At 36.9% G+C, this 14,948-nt stretch overlaps 1 protein-coding gene across 1 annotated transcript in view; it reads left to right on the forward strand.

The window, feature by feature from the left end:
* The window catches only part of LOC114654976 (PC4 and SFRS1-interacting protein-like), a 76,270-nt gene that overhangs the window by 22,424 nt on the left and 38,898 nt on the right, over nt 1-14,948 (forward strand). The window contains exons 4-8 of the mRNA XM_028805856.2: nt 5,962-6,100; nt 10,909-11,034; nt 13,146-13,211; nt 13,565-13,691; nt 14,864-14,948. Coding sequence (XP_028661689.1) covers nt 5,962-6,100; nt 10,909-11,034; nt 13,146-13,211; nt 13,565-13,691; nt 14,864-14,948 — 543 coding nt within the window. The remainder of the gene's footprint in view (nt 1-5,961; nt 6,101-10,908; nt 11,035-13,145; nt 13,212-13,564; nt 13,692-14,863) is intronic.

The raw sequence follows: 14,948 nt of genomic DNA on the forward strand, positions 1-14,948 counted from the left end.
GCAAAGTAAACATTCCCATGTGGAGTGGCCTCATTTAGGGATGAAGAATTTTTTGTTTTTGCCATGTTTCAGATAAGCATAATATATCAAGATTTTTGTCCATAATGAATTCAGACAGTGCTCATGCTTTACTATTATAATTAAACTGCAGACCACAGGTGTTACCTTTTTCTTTTTATAGACTAAATTGTGTAGGTTTATTGTTTTAGTTGCCACAAAAATACTACATTTAAATGAAAGCTCCTAGAAATACATACCTGTTCTATTTATTTACAAAAGGTATGCTAAACATCTTTTAAATGGCACATGACATAAAGAAATGTTTGTCTTAATTACAAACCACAAATATACAGTAATAAAATTCGTATTTACCAAGAAGATACACGGCTAACATGTTTAACAAGTTTATAAGCAAAATAGACCTGTTTGTGACTTAAGCTTGCAAGCTTACTGTTTATAAAGCAACAAAGGCAGTTTTCTTTGTGTTTCCCCCCCCCCCCCCCCCCCCCTAATTCTTAGAATTCAAAATGTGACCTCACTCATCATCCACACAATGGACATGGTGTACCTGTTTTAATTAATGGACAAAATCCAAAGGTCTGATCTTATTAAAGCAGCCCTTTCTATTAATTTCAAAGGCACACATCTTTGTCGACGGGGCCCATTCCACTCCAACTTCTTTGGGACAGCATATTCATCAGCTGTGCCTGTCAATTCACAAGCATTTTTTACCATGAAGACAATATTTCAGTCTTCCCTTTATTTATATATATATATATATTATAAAAATAAATAAATAAATGGTTGGTGTCTGTATATAAGAAACATTCTTGTAAAAAAAAAAAACGACTTGCACTCTTTCTTATGAACTGTAATACTTTGCATTAAGGAGAACTGCAGATTCGTTATAGTAACATATAGGAAAAGGAGCTGAAAAAAGCTTTTGTGTTTTTAAGGTTGGGAAATTTCCTGATCGGCAATTGACTCATTTGGAGTGAAAAATCAGCTAATTTAGATTGGCAGCATAATTGATCGGAGCATCACTAGTCTACAGCATGACTTGATATTACTAACTTTGTGTCTGTCAGTATACTGATGAGTTTGGGTAATTTATCTACTAAATTGTGTGGATGATTAGGTTTTATTCTATAATCTATTTTTTTTTTTCTTCATACCGATGTTGTAATTTTTAATTCCAGGCAGAGTGATGGAGAATGTGGATGCATACTATTGACATTGAAAAGTTACTTTGAAGAAGCTTCAGCATTACTTTTCCAAATGAACGTACACAGCTGTCATAGTGATAAAGTAAAAATCCCTTGGGAAATAGGCAAACTATTAACTGTTAACACTGATCCTCACGAGTGGCGCAGTGGTAGTGCTGCTGCTTTGCAGTAAGGAGATTGTGGGTTCGCTTCCTAGGTCCTCCCAGTGTGGAGAGTGCTTTGAGTAGTGAGAAAAGCGCTATATAAATGTAAAGTATTATTATTAACTGTGAGAGAACACATGATCCAGGCAATAAGCTTTGCACCTGGCCAGCTAAAACATCATATGTCCCATTTTTCCAAAGGAGTGCACGTAGCAGTCTTGGGTGTTGCATTGATCAAAAATTTTAACACACAAGCCTTGATCTATTGTTAAAGCACATTCACCAGCAGAGTATCGGTCAGCAGCAGTCTTGTTTGGATAACATCCACATATCACGTACATACATGAGCCTATGGTTCTTAAATCAAGTGAGGTTTGTTAATCACATTTTGCTGTTGTAAGGACTTGTGCATACTTTGAATTTCCTTGATATTGTAGTTAAATAATGACAAATAAAAAGGCACGAACGCTTTATAAAAACATTACCTATTTAAATAACAACCTGTATTACACTGTCTAAAATTGGTAGGCTGATTGCTTGCCCAATTTTTCCTTTTTTGGTCATCTTTTGTTCTTTCTTTTGAATTGTAAAGGTGCTTTACTTTAGTCACTCCCAAATTATCCTGCTACAAGTATGCAGAGTTTTGTTGATTGCCAATAACACTTTGAGAGATGAAAAAAATCTGTATCCTTGCTTGCGTAAGTTTTCCTTGGCTTTGTCCAGCATCATGGCTGTATATACAGATTTTATTGCCTCTTTAACCATCAGTCTGTTTTTATAATTATAAGACCCTAAATGTTAGACTGCATTTTTTGACATCCAAATGAATGATGGAAAACGGAGTATGTTACTTTAATACCAGCATCTTTCCCAAGTGGCAAACAGTGAAATATCTGCGACAATCTTTGTATATACTGCTACAAGACTATCAGCTAAATAAAGCAAACAGAATTCTTTTGGACCTGAACCATCACTGTAAGAAAAATTGCAGCTGCTTCCAGACTTGAGGATTGGTGATGGCTAATGGCCAATATTTCAGTCATAATTTACACTCAAGTGAGAAAGAAAAAACTCTTACTGGGAAAGCACCAGGAATTTGCAGTGCAACTGTTGGCTTGCTTTTTTCTTTCCCTCACAGCTGACACAGAAAACCCAGGTGGGTCTTAGAGTATTTACACATGACGAGTTCAACTCAGAAAATTGTACAACATGTACTGGAGCAAGCCTAGGCCGTCAGAGAGGTTTGGGTGGATGACCCACATCCCCATTCAACCCTTATATTGCAAGACATTGGTGTAATCCAGGCCGTTAACTGTGTTCTGAAACCATTTGGTGACTTGGTGATTATTTTAGAGCTTCTTTGCTTCTCCCAGTGTTTTACTGTCTTAAATTTTGAAAAGTCCCCTATAGTGTATGTGGCTGCCACAATCTAAAAGTACTATCCAGGAAATCGTTGAGGCAGGGTACATTCGCAAATAAAATTCCATGATTGTCAACATGTCTTCTTCTGTGTTGTAGTAATCATGTCTGTGATGCTTTGTTGAAGAAGATCTTGGAACTATTATAAAACTCTGATGTGCTTTGGCTTCAAAGTAACTGTTTCGGACATGTGACTATTTTTCTGTAAATTTTGGTGTTTACAATTAGACAATGTTTGTGTTACCAGGGTGAAATGATTCAAATCCTGTTCTCTGCCTTGATAAGCAACAAATCTGATTTTGTTTTTTTTTCTTTTCAGGGCAATGTGGACTCAGAAATCCACTCTTTTCAAATCAAATTTGAGTCACTTTCATATGTGGTCATAAATTGAATACGTATCACATTTGTGGCTGTGTGACATGAATGAGAATGGTCAGATCGGAATTGAACAGCAATAGAGGAGAGCTTACAGTTGTAACAACAGTTACCGTCCCACCTTTGCTGCTTCCTTTCTCAGTACACGGTGTCAGCAGTAGCTGCGAAAACAGCAAAAGTTAACTGTCTGGCTAGCTGATGAACTGTCCTCCAGAGCAAAATGTGATGCATACACTAGCTACTAGCACGTCCATTTTGTTGGTTTTAATACCAGAAGTCGTCTCTCAAATGTGATATTAGTTGGTGGTGGCACAGATGACTTGTGCGTAAACGTCTCGATGTGCGGAGTGGTGGCTCTGAGGCTAGGGATCTGCACTGGCAATCGGAAGGTTGCCGGTTCGAATCCCGTAAATGCCAAAAGGGACTTTGCTCTGTTGGGCCCTTGAGCAAGGCCCTTAACCTGCAATTGCTAAGCGCTTTGAGTAGTGAGAAAAGTGCTATATAAATGTAAAAAAAATTATTAATTTCCCTAATCATGTATAGCTGACGAACTGTCCTCCAGAGCAAAACGTGATGCATACACTAGCTACTAGCACATCCATTTTGTTGGTTTTAATACCAGAAGTCATCTCTCAAATGTGATGTTTTTTGTTGGTGGTGGCACAGATGACTTGTGTATAAACGTCTCCATGTGCGCACGTGTGCCATTTTGGAGGACAGATGTGTTCACATTACGGTTAGATACAGGATACTTATGAATATGAATTGTCAAGACAGGCAAATCCAATCTGAGCAAAACATCAGAATTGAGCATTGTGAATCTTGTACTGTGTAGCGTTAGTTTTTTTGAGTGTGTGTGGGGGTAAATTCAGACGTGTGCTTAAATCGAGGAAATTCACTTTTGGACTTGGCTCTTGCCAGTTTCCTAAATAGAAGAAAGTCCTTGCTAATATTGAGACTTTGTATTTACAGACTGTATTTTTTGTTAACTATGTAACATTTGTAGCACTAGTGGAAACTTTTAGAGGAGTGGCCCACCCCTAAGTTTTCTATTTTCAGGAAACTCTACTATTAGGTTGCTTTTTTTTTTCTTTTTTCATTTTGTGTTTTGCTATGTACAGACAAGTGGCTTGTATTTTTTTTTTTATTTAGTTAGAAATGAATAATATTGAGACTTTTATCTATTCTTTGTTTTTATTTTAACAAATATGTCATTATTCTATGTAATCTATAATGATAGCATCATCAGTTGCATGTCTATTATTAACAAGAACATACCATCTGATGAAGAGAAGTCATAATTTCCTGGAATAGAACTGTTGAGCACAGTACATTGTTGATAGTTGCATGATTTAAACTATAAAATCTTTTGTGGAGAAAGATGGAGCATTTTCCTTTTATTTCACTGAAAGGTTTAGACCTTACATTGAACTCTGTGAGCATTCTCCAAAAAGCTGCCACATTTTCTTATCATTAGTTCTCAATACTGTCTGTTATGTACCTCTTCTTTTACTTTGTCATCATTTGCATGCACATTGAAGATATCTCACAGATGTAACAGTTTCCTTTGTTACTCTTATACTGGTAAAACTAGTTTCTGCCTACTTTTTTCTCATTTGACTTCAAATGGTCCTGAAAGATCTTCATTCTTCACACTTGTTGAACTGCAAAGTTTTTGTTATACTTGCATTGGTGAGGTAAAGCTTTTCCCCGTAATTTGTGTAAATCACAGCTCATACCAACTGTTGCCCCCAAAAATCACACAACTTTTCTCTGTTGTACTTCTGTGCAAATTGATAGACAAGGAGCTGTTTTCATGAATTGGTAGCAACTCACCATTAGGCTACAAGGTCAACAGCATTAGGGTACTGAGCGGTCCAACCAAGAACTCTTACAGAAATGGCTTGTATGCAAAAAAGGTACAAAAATATTTGAAGTATCCTCTTCCATGTACTTGTAGTAATTATTTGAAAATTACTTTTGTGGATAAGGGACAAGCAACATATTTTGATTGATGTGAGAGGTTCAGTTAATACCAGTTATCACATCTATTTTTTAAAAGCCAACAACTCATTTTTTGGGCTGAATGTTATATTTCAGGTCATCAGTAGTAGAGTTGCTAAGACATTTAAATCAGCAGACACTTTTTCCCCAGTAAACCTCCAAATAAGGAAGGGGGGTATGGCCTACTTCTGCCTTGTTTTGTGAAATCTGTGTTCAGCTATTTGGCTTTCCTGACATTAAGGCAGAGATTGTTCTCCTGGGCACCACTATTTCACAAGGCATAGTTTGTAAGCTATCACATTATTATTTTTAATGATCTCGACTATAATGGTGGTGTCTGGCATCACAATCCTAGCAGATACATTTCCCTGTTGTGGATCAGTTGGGCAAAAGTCTGCGCCTGCTTGGATCTTGCATTTTAGACTAAATAAATTGTATGTTTTAGAGAATGGTAGAAAGTCCAAAGACTATTTGGTCTTGATGGAGTAACCATGTTAAATGCTGTCTGTAGTCTGTTGACTTGAAGCATACAGAAAATATCCATTCTCTTAGTGAGGATGCTGTGCTTATGTGTATTTCCACTGTATTTAGAAACAAGTTTCTTGCTCAGTTTTATAGTTAAAATATTCAAAATTCCAAAAATAGATGCTCACATGCCTTTCTTTATTTTGAATAGCATGCAGTGATGCATTTAAAATTATTCCTACCACTGTGGATAATTTACACTTGAATTCAATGTTAATTCTTAACTGCAAGACTGCAAGACTAATTGGTGTGTATCTTTTATCTTTCAGTGCATTTTTGGGTCCAAAAGACATTTTTCCTTATTCTGAAAATAAAGACAAATATGGCAAACCCAATAAGAGGAAAGGCTTCAATGAAGGCCTATGGGAGATTGAAAATAATCCTAAAGTTGAGCTTTCTGATCCCAAGGTAATCCTTTTTCTGTTGCAGTTATAAAAAGAGAACTGTAAATGTGGGAGTATTTAAACCAGTGTACAAGTTGTTAACATAATTACAGTAAGGGGTGCTATTTTATCCAAGAAGTAGGGGCCTGCATTCTTTGATGAATGAACATTTTCCCCCTTCATCACTTTAAAAGATTCTCCATCGAAATTTGTTTTCATTTTATTTGCTAATGTTAGTTACAAATTCAGCTTAGTTACAAAACGGCAATATTATATAAGAGTTTTTGTTTCTATGATGAGCTCTGTTACTGCGTACTAATGCCATTTTTGTTTGGTTATACTGAGAACTGCATGCTACATGTTTGAAACTTGATTAATATGCAGCGTTTGCTCCTAAAACTTTGCTTGTGGTTGCCATTAAAGGGTTGGGCAGTATTTAACAGCTTCCACCTTTTAAAGGGTTTTTTTGTTTTTTTTTATTATTATTACAACGCTTATTTTAACTTCACCTGTTTGTTGTCTGGTACAAATGTTGTAATCAATATTGTAATCAATATTTAACCAACTTCCTATTGTCCAAATTACTTGAAATTTTGCACATGTACTCACTTCCGATGACAATACATGAATCAATAATCAGTTTCACTGATTGATCAATTAATCCATATTAATTAAGAAATGAAATTTTCATATGAAGAATAGTTCAAGATTTCACCAATAGATGGCACTAGTAACGGATAGAAATATTAAAGGAAGTGTTAAAATATTGATCGTAAGGCTATTTTGATAAGTACTTAACATAATTTTGGACAAAAATCTTTTATTTGGTACACTTTCAAAACATGTGGCCTAGTGAGGTTGGAGGTAGATTGCAACACTCACGAGTTGGTTCTTACCCTGGACATGTTTTTGAAAATTTTAAACAAGTGTGATCAGTGAATGATTTTAAGTTGAATCACTGCACATGTAGAGCTAGGGTATATTCAGTGCTTTGCTGACTTCCACTAATTTTCTGAGATATTAATTGAAAGGTCCTTTTCCTGTCATATCCTTGGATCGTTGAAGGGAGGATTCTTTGAGATGGTTTTTATATATTGTTGAGATGCTATGCATGTCTTCAAGAGTGATCAGTATTTTCTCTGGGATTGAAATAGGTGGGAGGTGTGGAAAACTGGGTAGGTTTCTTTTAACTAAATTTCTAATTTGAAAACAGTGGAAAAATTGTGTTGCTGGGAAGTTACATTTGAAGCATAATTGTTCATAAGATTCAAAGACATTTATCAGTATATAGTTGTCTAAGTGTCCAAAACCCAACCATTTTCCAAATATTAAATACAGTGTAGATTTTAAAAGGTTGAAAAAAATGATTATCTTGTACAGCAACAACAGATGAAGTCTTCTTTGCCTTGAAATGTGTCCTGCATTGGTTCCATATTCTGAGAATTTGGTGGACGACTAGGTTATTGGTATATTGACAGAAGTTATTTTTTCACTGGGGCACAAAGCAGGGCATAATGAAAAAAATCGGGAGTGGTCTACCCTCGACTTTCTCATATACTCAGATATGGGAATGGATATTTGAGGAGTAAATCACAAGACAATGATTATATTTTTATATTATGTAATTTAAAGAACCATCAACAGCAAATCAAATTAATAATATAGTGAACAATTATTATAAAAGTAAAGTTGTATAAATCAGACTCTGCAGCTGCATGAATAAGAGGTAAAGTACCACTTTTGGTTAGTGAAAATAGCCCAAAAGTTGATAAAAATCTACATTTTGTACCGAATACTTGTATGCAACATTTGGTTGACATAAGTGAAAGTGTACTCAAGTTATCGTGTTTACACACACAGACATAATTCCAAAAATGGTATTTTCAAACTCGGGAGGTCTAAAACATTGAGATTCATCAAAATCTCAAAATGGAATTTTTGGAGGATTCCGATACTTTCCCTATACTTTGTACACAAGAAAATTGGGGAGATCTAAAACGTTGCTCAAAATCTCGACATCGAATCTTCAGGCGATTTACAATACTTTCCCTATACTTCGTATATGAGAAAGCAAAAAGAGCATTCAAATCCAGTGACAGTCTCTGAAGGACATACAGTGTGTGCTAAAGAAAAAGGTTAGTGAAAGAAAGGAAGCTTAGAAAACTAAAATAGAAAACAAACTCACTCAGAATAACATTAAGAATGTTTGGAATTGACTGGGTACAATTACAGGGCTCAGGTGCTAGAATAGGATGTAACCAAAGCTAACCAATTTTTTTTTTAAAGGATTTTCCCTCCCACTGCCACCTTCTTCCAGTGACCAGACTCCCCACACTACCCCTACTACATCAACAACTCCTACCATGTCAACTTTAATGGTCCGTGACAAGTCCAGATCTGACCATCAGTGTTGGCAGTACAAATAAGGAGACAACTAAGGAAGCGACACAAAGGAGAAGCCGTGGGACCAGATGGAGACAGTACTGCAGTTCCTAAGGCCTGTGCTGACCTACTTTGTGGTGTCCTCTTTCAACTTTTCTGTCTGTAACTGAGAGCTTCAGAAAGTGCCTGTGCTGTGGAAAACATCCTGTATTGTTCAAGTTCCAAAGAAGGCAGGCACCTCTTCACCTAATGACTACAGACCAGTGGCACTTGTATTTCACATCATGAAAACCCTTGAGAGACTAGTCCTAGACTGTATGAGTCCTCTTGTGGTAGACCACCTGGACCCACTGCAGTTTGCCTGTCGGACAAAGATTGGAGTGGAGAATGCAGGTATCTGTCTGCTCCACAAGGCTTATCACCTAGACAGAGCTGGAAGTACTTTGAGGATTATGTCTTTTGATTTCTTCAGCTCCTTCAGTACCATCCAGCCATCCCTGTTAAGGGGCAGACTTGGAGATATACAAGTGGACATGCCTATGGTATCTTGGATAATGGACTGTCTGTCGGACAGACCACCATTTGTGAGACTCAAGAACTGTGTGAGCAACACTAGAGCACCACAAGGAACACTTCTGTTTCTTTTTCTCTCCACTTTGTACACATCTGACTGACTGCAGGTCATGTCACTTGCAGAAATTCTCAAATGATTCTGCACTTACGGTGTGTATTGATAAGGGGGATGAGACAGAAGAGGAGGAGTCAGGTGGAAAAGTTTGTTTCTTTGTGCAAAGAGAATTGTCTGCATCTTAAAATCAGCAAAGCAAAGGAACTGGTTTTTGATGTTCGCTGCACCAAAGAGCCTTTATGTCCAGTTGATATTTAAGGAGTGAATGTGGAGGTGGTCCACTCCTACAAATACTTGGAGTTCCACATTAGGTTGGTCTAGTCATGGAACACAGAGGAACTACATAAGAAAGGGCAGAGCAGGCTTTTCTTCCTTAAGAGACTGTATTCCTTTAATGTGGGTTGTGATGTCCTTCACATCTTTTATAACTCTGATGCTCAGTACAATTTTCTATGCTACAGGGCTGGTAACATCAGTTCAGGGGAGGCCCACCAAATTAAAAAGCTAATTAAAAGACCAAGCTCAGTTACTGTACACACTCTGGACCCCCTGATGGTAGTATCAAAGGAGAGAATTCGGAGTACCATTATGAGCAATGCTGCACATCCTCTGATACACTAACACTGAGTACTTTCTGCCAATGAATTATTTAGCACGTGTGTGTCAAGAAATGCTACTAGGTCTGCTTTTTACCAACAGCAGTATGTCTGCATAATGAATCACTGTGACAATGACAGCCATGTCTGAAGTTTTCTTTTTAATTTTCTTGCTTTATTATCATTCTGATGTGTGTCCAGACCAAAAAGTATGTGTGTATATTTACTTATCTACCTGTTTATGTATTTATTTAAAGAGCTTCAGTTCACCCTGGAGAAAAATAAAGTTCTGTCTAATCTATAAAGACATAGAGCAAGATTTATTTTCCATTGCTAACCAGGCAGTTATAACTTAATTTGTGCCGGTTTCCAGGTCTTTATAGTGTGAATATTTGACATAGTGCTGTGCCACCTTCTGCTTTAGGTCTTTGCGAGTCGCCTTTTGAATGCATGGATGTCTCGCATTTCCAAGTGAAAGAGGTTATAATTGAGTCTAGTTTCATAAATAAGTTTGTTGATGTGTATATAGGGATGCTCTGAGATAGAATCTTAGGAATGATGTTCATCTTGACAAATGATGATTAATAATAACAATAATAAATAATTCTTCCTGCTAATGTGAGATGGAGGGCAGGCCATCTGTTTAAAAAAAAAAAAAAAAAAAAGATTTTATCATGCCGTTACCAAAATTATTATGTTGAAAAAGACCTTTATATTTACTTATAATGTTAACTCATAATAATAACCCCTATATATTTAAACTGTTTTGATACTGGTTTGTTTTCAATTTGATTCTTGGTGCAAAAAGGTGTTTACACCTCCACAGTGACTTTTTAGTTACTGACTCATTTCCTTTGTAAACTAGGATACCAACTGAATAGTGTGCTAAAGAGGGAGAGATGTTCTGAACTGGGATATTTGTCAACTATTTCAGCCTTAGATGTCCGTAGCAACCACTTGGCAGCAAGCAGGGACAAATCAACTATGTGGAAAACTTGGTGAGATTAGTGCAGTGTCTCACCTTGCTTACATTGAATATGAATAATACAGAGGAAAAATTGTAAAGTTTAGCCTTGTAAATTACTTTTCACTTAATACGCTTGTGACACCTGTGATGTTTGTAATAGGCCTGTTTCAGTTGTTTTGGTGCCTGGATAAACACACACTTCTCTTCAGTAAGATATTAAAGAGTCTAGATAACTTAAAAGGAAGGGCTTTATTTTGCAGTTGCATCCTGCAGAGAGTGGAGAAAACAATGAACCAATATCAGACAGTGGCCTAGAACTGCAAGAAGAACCAGACTCTGAAATAAAACCACCAGAAAAGAAAAGAAGAAAATCCATAAATGTCAAAGTGAGTATGCTTATATTTAGTTTATGCAACTATGCTATTGACATTAAATTCTCTCCAAATGAAAACCCTGTATGTATGTATGTGTGTGTGTATATATATATATATATATATATATATATATATATATATACACACACACATACATATACATACAGTGGAACCTCGGTTCACGAACATCACGGTACATGTACAGATCGGTTTGCGACCAAAAAGTTTGCCAAACTTTTGCCTCGGTTCATGACCACACACTTGGTATACGAACAAGCCAGCCAGTTTCCCTTTTGGTTTGTACATGTTCAGTCTCTCCCTGTGCAGCGAGCAAGAGAGAGAGCGCACGACACACACACACACACGCACACACAGGCAGTGAGAGCTGCACACACACAGGCAGCGCCAGAGAGAGAGGCGCGCACACACAGGCCGCATGAGAGAGGGGGCTGGACTCCTAAGGTAGGAAGGCAGTTAAAGAATGCACTGGGCTTGATTTTGTTTTCACTTCTGTTTACAGCGATCGGTTCGTAGCGTGCATTGTTGCAATGTTACTTTTCTTGGTGGTTTATTAAATTACAGATTTTTTCAAATGTTCATTTTTTTCCCTGTGCTTTAAACTCGTTTAAAAAAAGTGTTTTTAGCCAGCGGTTGGTAGTGCTATAGCGCAAACTATTGCAGTGTTAGTTTTCTCAGTGTTATTCAATGTTTTTACATTTAGTTTACTATTACGCTTTGCATTTTATGGTTTAATTAACTATATTTGTGCTTAAAACTAAAAAAAATATATATACATACAGTTTGTATGGTCTGGAACGGATTAATTGTATTTACATACAATCCTGTGGGGGAAATTGCTTCGGTTCACGACCAAATCGGTTTACGACCAGAGTTTTGGAACGAATTATGGTCTTGAACCAAGGTTCCACTGTATGTATGTATGTGTGTGTATATATATCTATATCTCTCATAAAATATAAAATACACACAGGTCCATAAATATTTGGACAGAGACAACTTTTTTCTAATTTTGGTTCTGTACGTTACCACAATGAATTTGAAATGAAACAACTCAGATGCAGTTGAAGTGCAGACTTCCAGCTTTAATTCAGTGGGGTGAACGAAACGATTGCATAAAAATGTGAGGCAACTAAAGCATTTTTTTTACACAATCCCTTCATTTCAGGGGCTCAAAAGTAATTGGACAAGCTTGAATCTTGAAAAGCTAGATCCATACGGTTTGTGAATAAAATGTTTTCAGTGGATTTTTTTGGATTTTTTTCCTGTTGTTCTAGAAATGACCCTGAACATTAATTTTTCAATAAATAAACTAAAAGATCTGCAAATTTAGTTTGAGGCTTTTTGTTTGGTTTTGTTTTGCTGTCATTTAGTATCTACAAAAGATGAAGGGTTTTGACATTTGTGTCACTGCATCTACAGTTGCATGAAAAGCTTGAACACCCCTCACCAAAATACGTATTTTGTTGACATTTTTAGTTTAAAAAAAAAAAAATAATAATTTGGTTCATTAAATAGTAACTATATATTTCCATTATTATAAAAATGCTTTGAAAAGTTGTACAGTATTTACTATTATAAAATACATTTCCAAACTGCCATTGTTTGTTGCTGTAATTTAACAGCTGATGCATGTATTTTGCTGATGCTATTGTGCGTAATCAACGTTTTCTTTTTAATAATTCTTTGCATTTATATAGCGCTTTTCTCACTACTGAAAGCGCTCAGCAATTGCAGGTTAAGGGCCTTGCTCAAGGGCCCAATAGAGCAGGGCATTTACGGTATTTGAACCGGTAACCTTCCGATTGCCAGTGCAGATCCCTAGCCTCAGAGCCACCACTCCACCTTTTTGTAAGTTAGATCTGTTAAAGAAACGCATATTCACATACTTGGGTTTTCTTGAAGCAGGAATGTAAGCGCGAGTGAGAGGTGCGATGGATGGATGTTTACAACACCTAGTGGTGGAAATTAAGATCTATTAATTAAGCCCCAATGGTACATTTCTTCAGCTTTAGAAGACTACATTTATGCCCTTCATGCTTTTGTTTGTACTCATTTATTTATGTTCTGTTCATGATACCATTTTCCCTTCCTGTCAATATTAGGACCCTGTAAAGAAGGATATTCCAGAGACTCCTCCAGTAAAAGGCAAAAGGGGGAGAAAGAAAAAGGTACATTTGATTTGTGTCTCTTTTTATCGCTTCACTTAGCTGGGGTCCCTGTTGTTGTATTTTTTATTTATTAATTTTTGCTAATTCCTAACCTATAATCCCCTTACACTGTTCTATTTTAATGATATGCAAGACTTTGCCTTAATTTCTCTTATCAAGGTAAAATGACTAGTTTGGTGTACATGTATTAAAATGACCAACTACTGAAAATGACTTGATTGCCCATCTTAAACACAAATAGTGGATTGCTTTGTAGAATTTTACTTAAAGTGGAAGTGGGAACCGCCTCCTTCAAGTGAAGCTGGGTGAATTTTGTATTGTGTTTTGGACTTTTTTTTGGTTGTTGTTAAAAGAGTGAACTACTGGCACTGGCTCAAGCACAGGCCCAAGCCCAAGCAGAGGCACAAGCACAAACCCAGGACCAGGCAGGAAAAGAGGAGGTACCTGTCAGCCCAACTTTAAGTCCCCCAGTTCCACCAGGTAAAATGAACAAGGCGGTTTTTCTTTACTTTTTTGAATTACTTTCATAGTGCTTAAATTGGCTTTTAGAGTACAGTAATCCCTCGCTATATCGCGCTTCGCCTTTCGCAGCTTCACTCCATCACGGATTTTATATGTAAGCATATTTAAATATATATCGCGGATTTTTCGCTGCTTCGCGGGTTTCTGAGGACAATGGGTCTTTTAATTTCTGGTACATGCTTCCTCAGTTGGTTTGCCCAGTTGATTTCATACAAGGGACGCTATTGGCAGATGGCTGAGAAGCTACCCAACTTACTTTTCTTTCTCTCTCTCTTGCACTGACTATCTGTGATCCTGACGTAGGGGGTATGAGCAGGGGGGCTGTTCGCACACCTAGACAATACGGACGCTCGTCTAAAAGTGCCGAAAGATTATCTTCATGTTGCTACCTTCTGTGTGCAGCTTTTAAGTATGCTGCACGGTGCTTCGTATACTTAAAAGCTCAAAGGGCACATATTGATTTTTTTATCTGTCTCTCTCTATCTCTCTCTCTCTCTCTCTCTGTGCTCCTGACGGAGGGGGTGTGAGCTGCCGCCTTCAACGGCTTTGTGCCGTGGTGCTTCACATACTTACAAGCCAAACAGCCCTATTGATTTCTTTGCTCCTTTGAAGAGGAAGATATGTTTGCATTCTTTTAATTGTGAGACTGAACTGTCATCTCTGTCTTGTCATGGAGCACAGTTTAAACTTTTGAAAAAGAGACAAATGTTTGTTTGCAGTGTTTGAATAACGTTCCTGTCTCTCTACAACCTCCTATGTGTCTGCGCAAATCTGTGACCCAAGCATGACAATATAAAAATAACCATATAAACATGGTTTCTACTTCGCTGATTTTCTTATTTCGCGGGTGGCTCTGGAACGCAACCCCCGCGATGGAGGAGGGATTACTGTACTTCGCATGCATTTTTATATTTGATGATTTTGAATAATCTTTTTCAAACCTCTTAGCAAAACCTACTTGTATCGTGTGCATCTTTAGTAGCTTTCATACAGAACGTTTCTTAATGTATGTGTAGATAAGTAATCTGAAGAAAGAAAAGCTGTATTTAGAGGCCTTTAAATATTTTTTAGACTCTGCATGATTTATTTAGATGTTTAAAAAAAAATGACATCTTTTAATTCTTCATCAGTTCCCGAGGTGGTTACACCAAAAAAACGTGGTAGAAAACCCAAAGCTGCAAAATTACTGGCTTCACCCACCCCTGAAAGTGAGAT

The sequence above is a fragment of the Erpetoichthys calabaricus genome, chromosome 7 (assembly GCF_900747795.2).
Source record: "Erpetoichthys calabaricus chromosome 7, fErpCal1.3, whole genome shotgun sequence".
Classification (NCBI taxonomy): domain Eukaryota; kingdom Metazoa; phylum Chordata; class Cladistia; order Polypteriformes; family Polypteridae; genus Erpetoichthys; species Erpetoichthys calabaricus.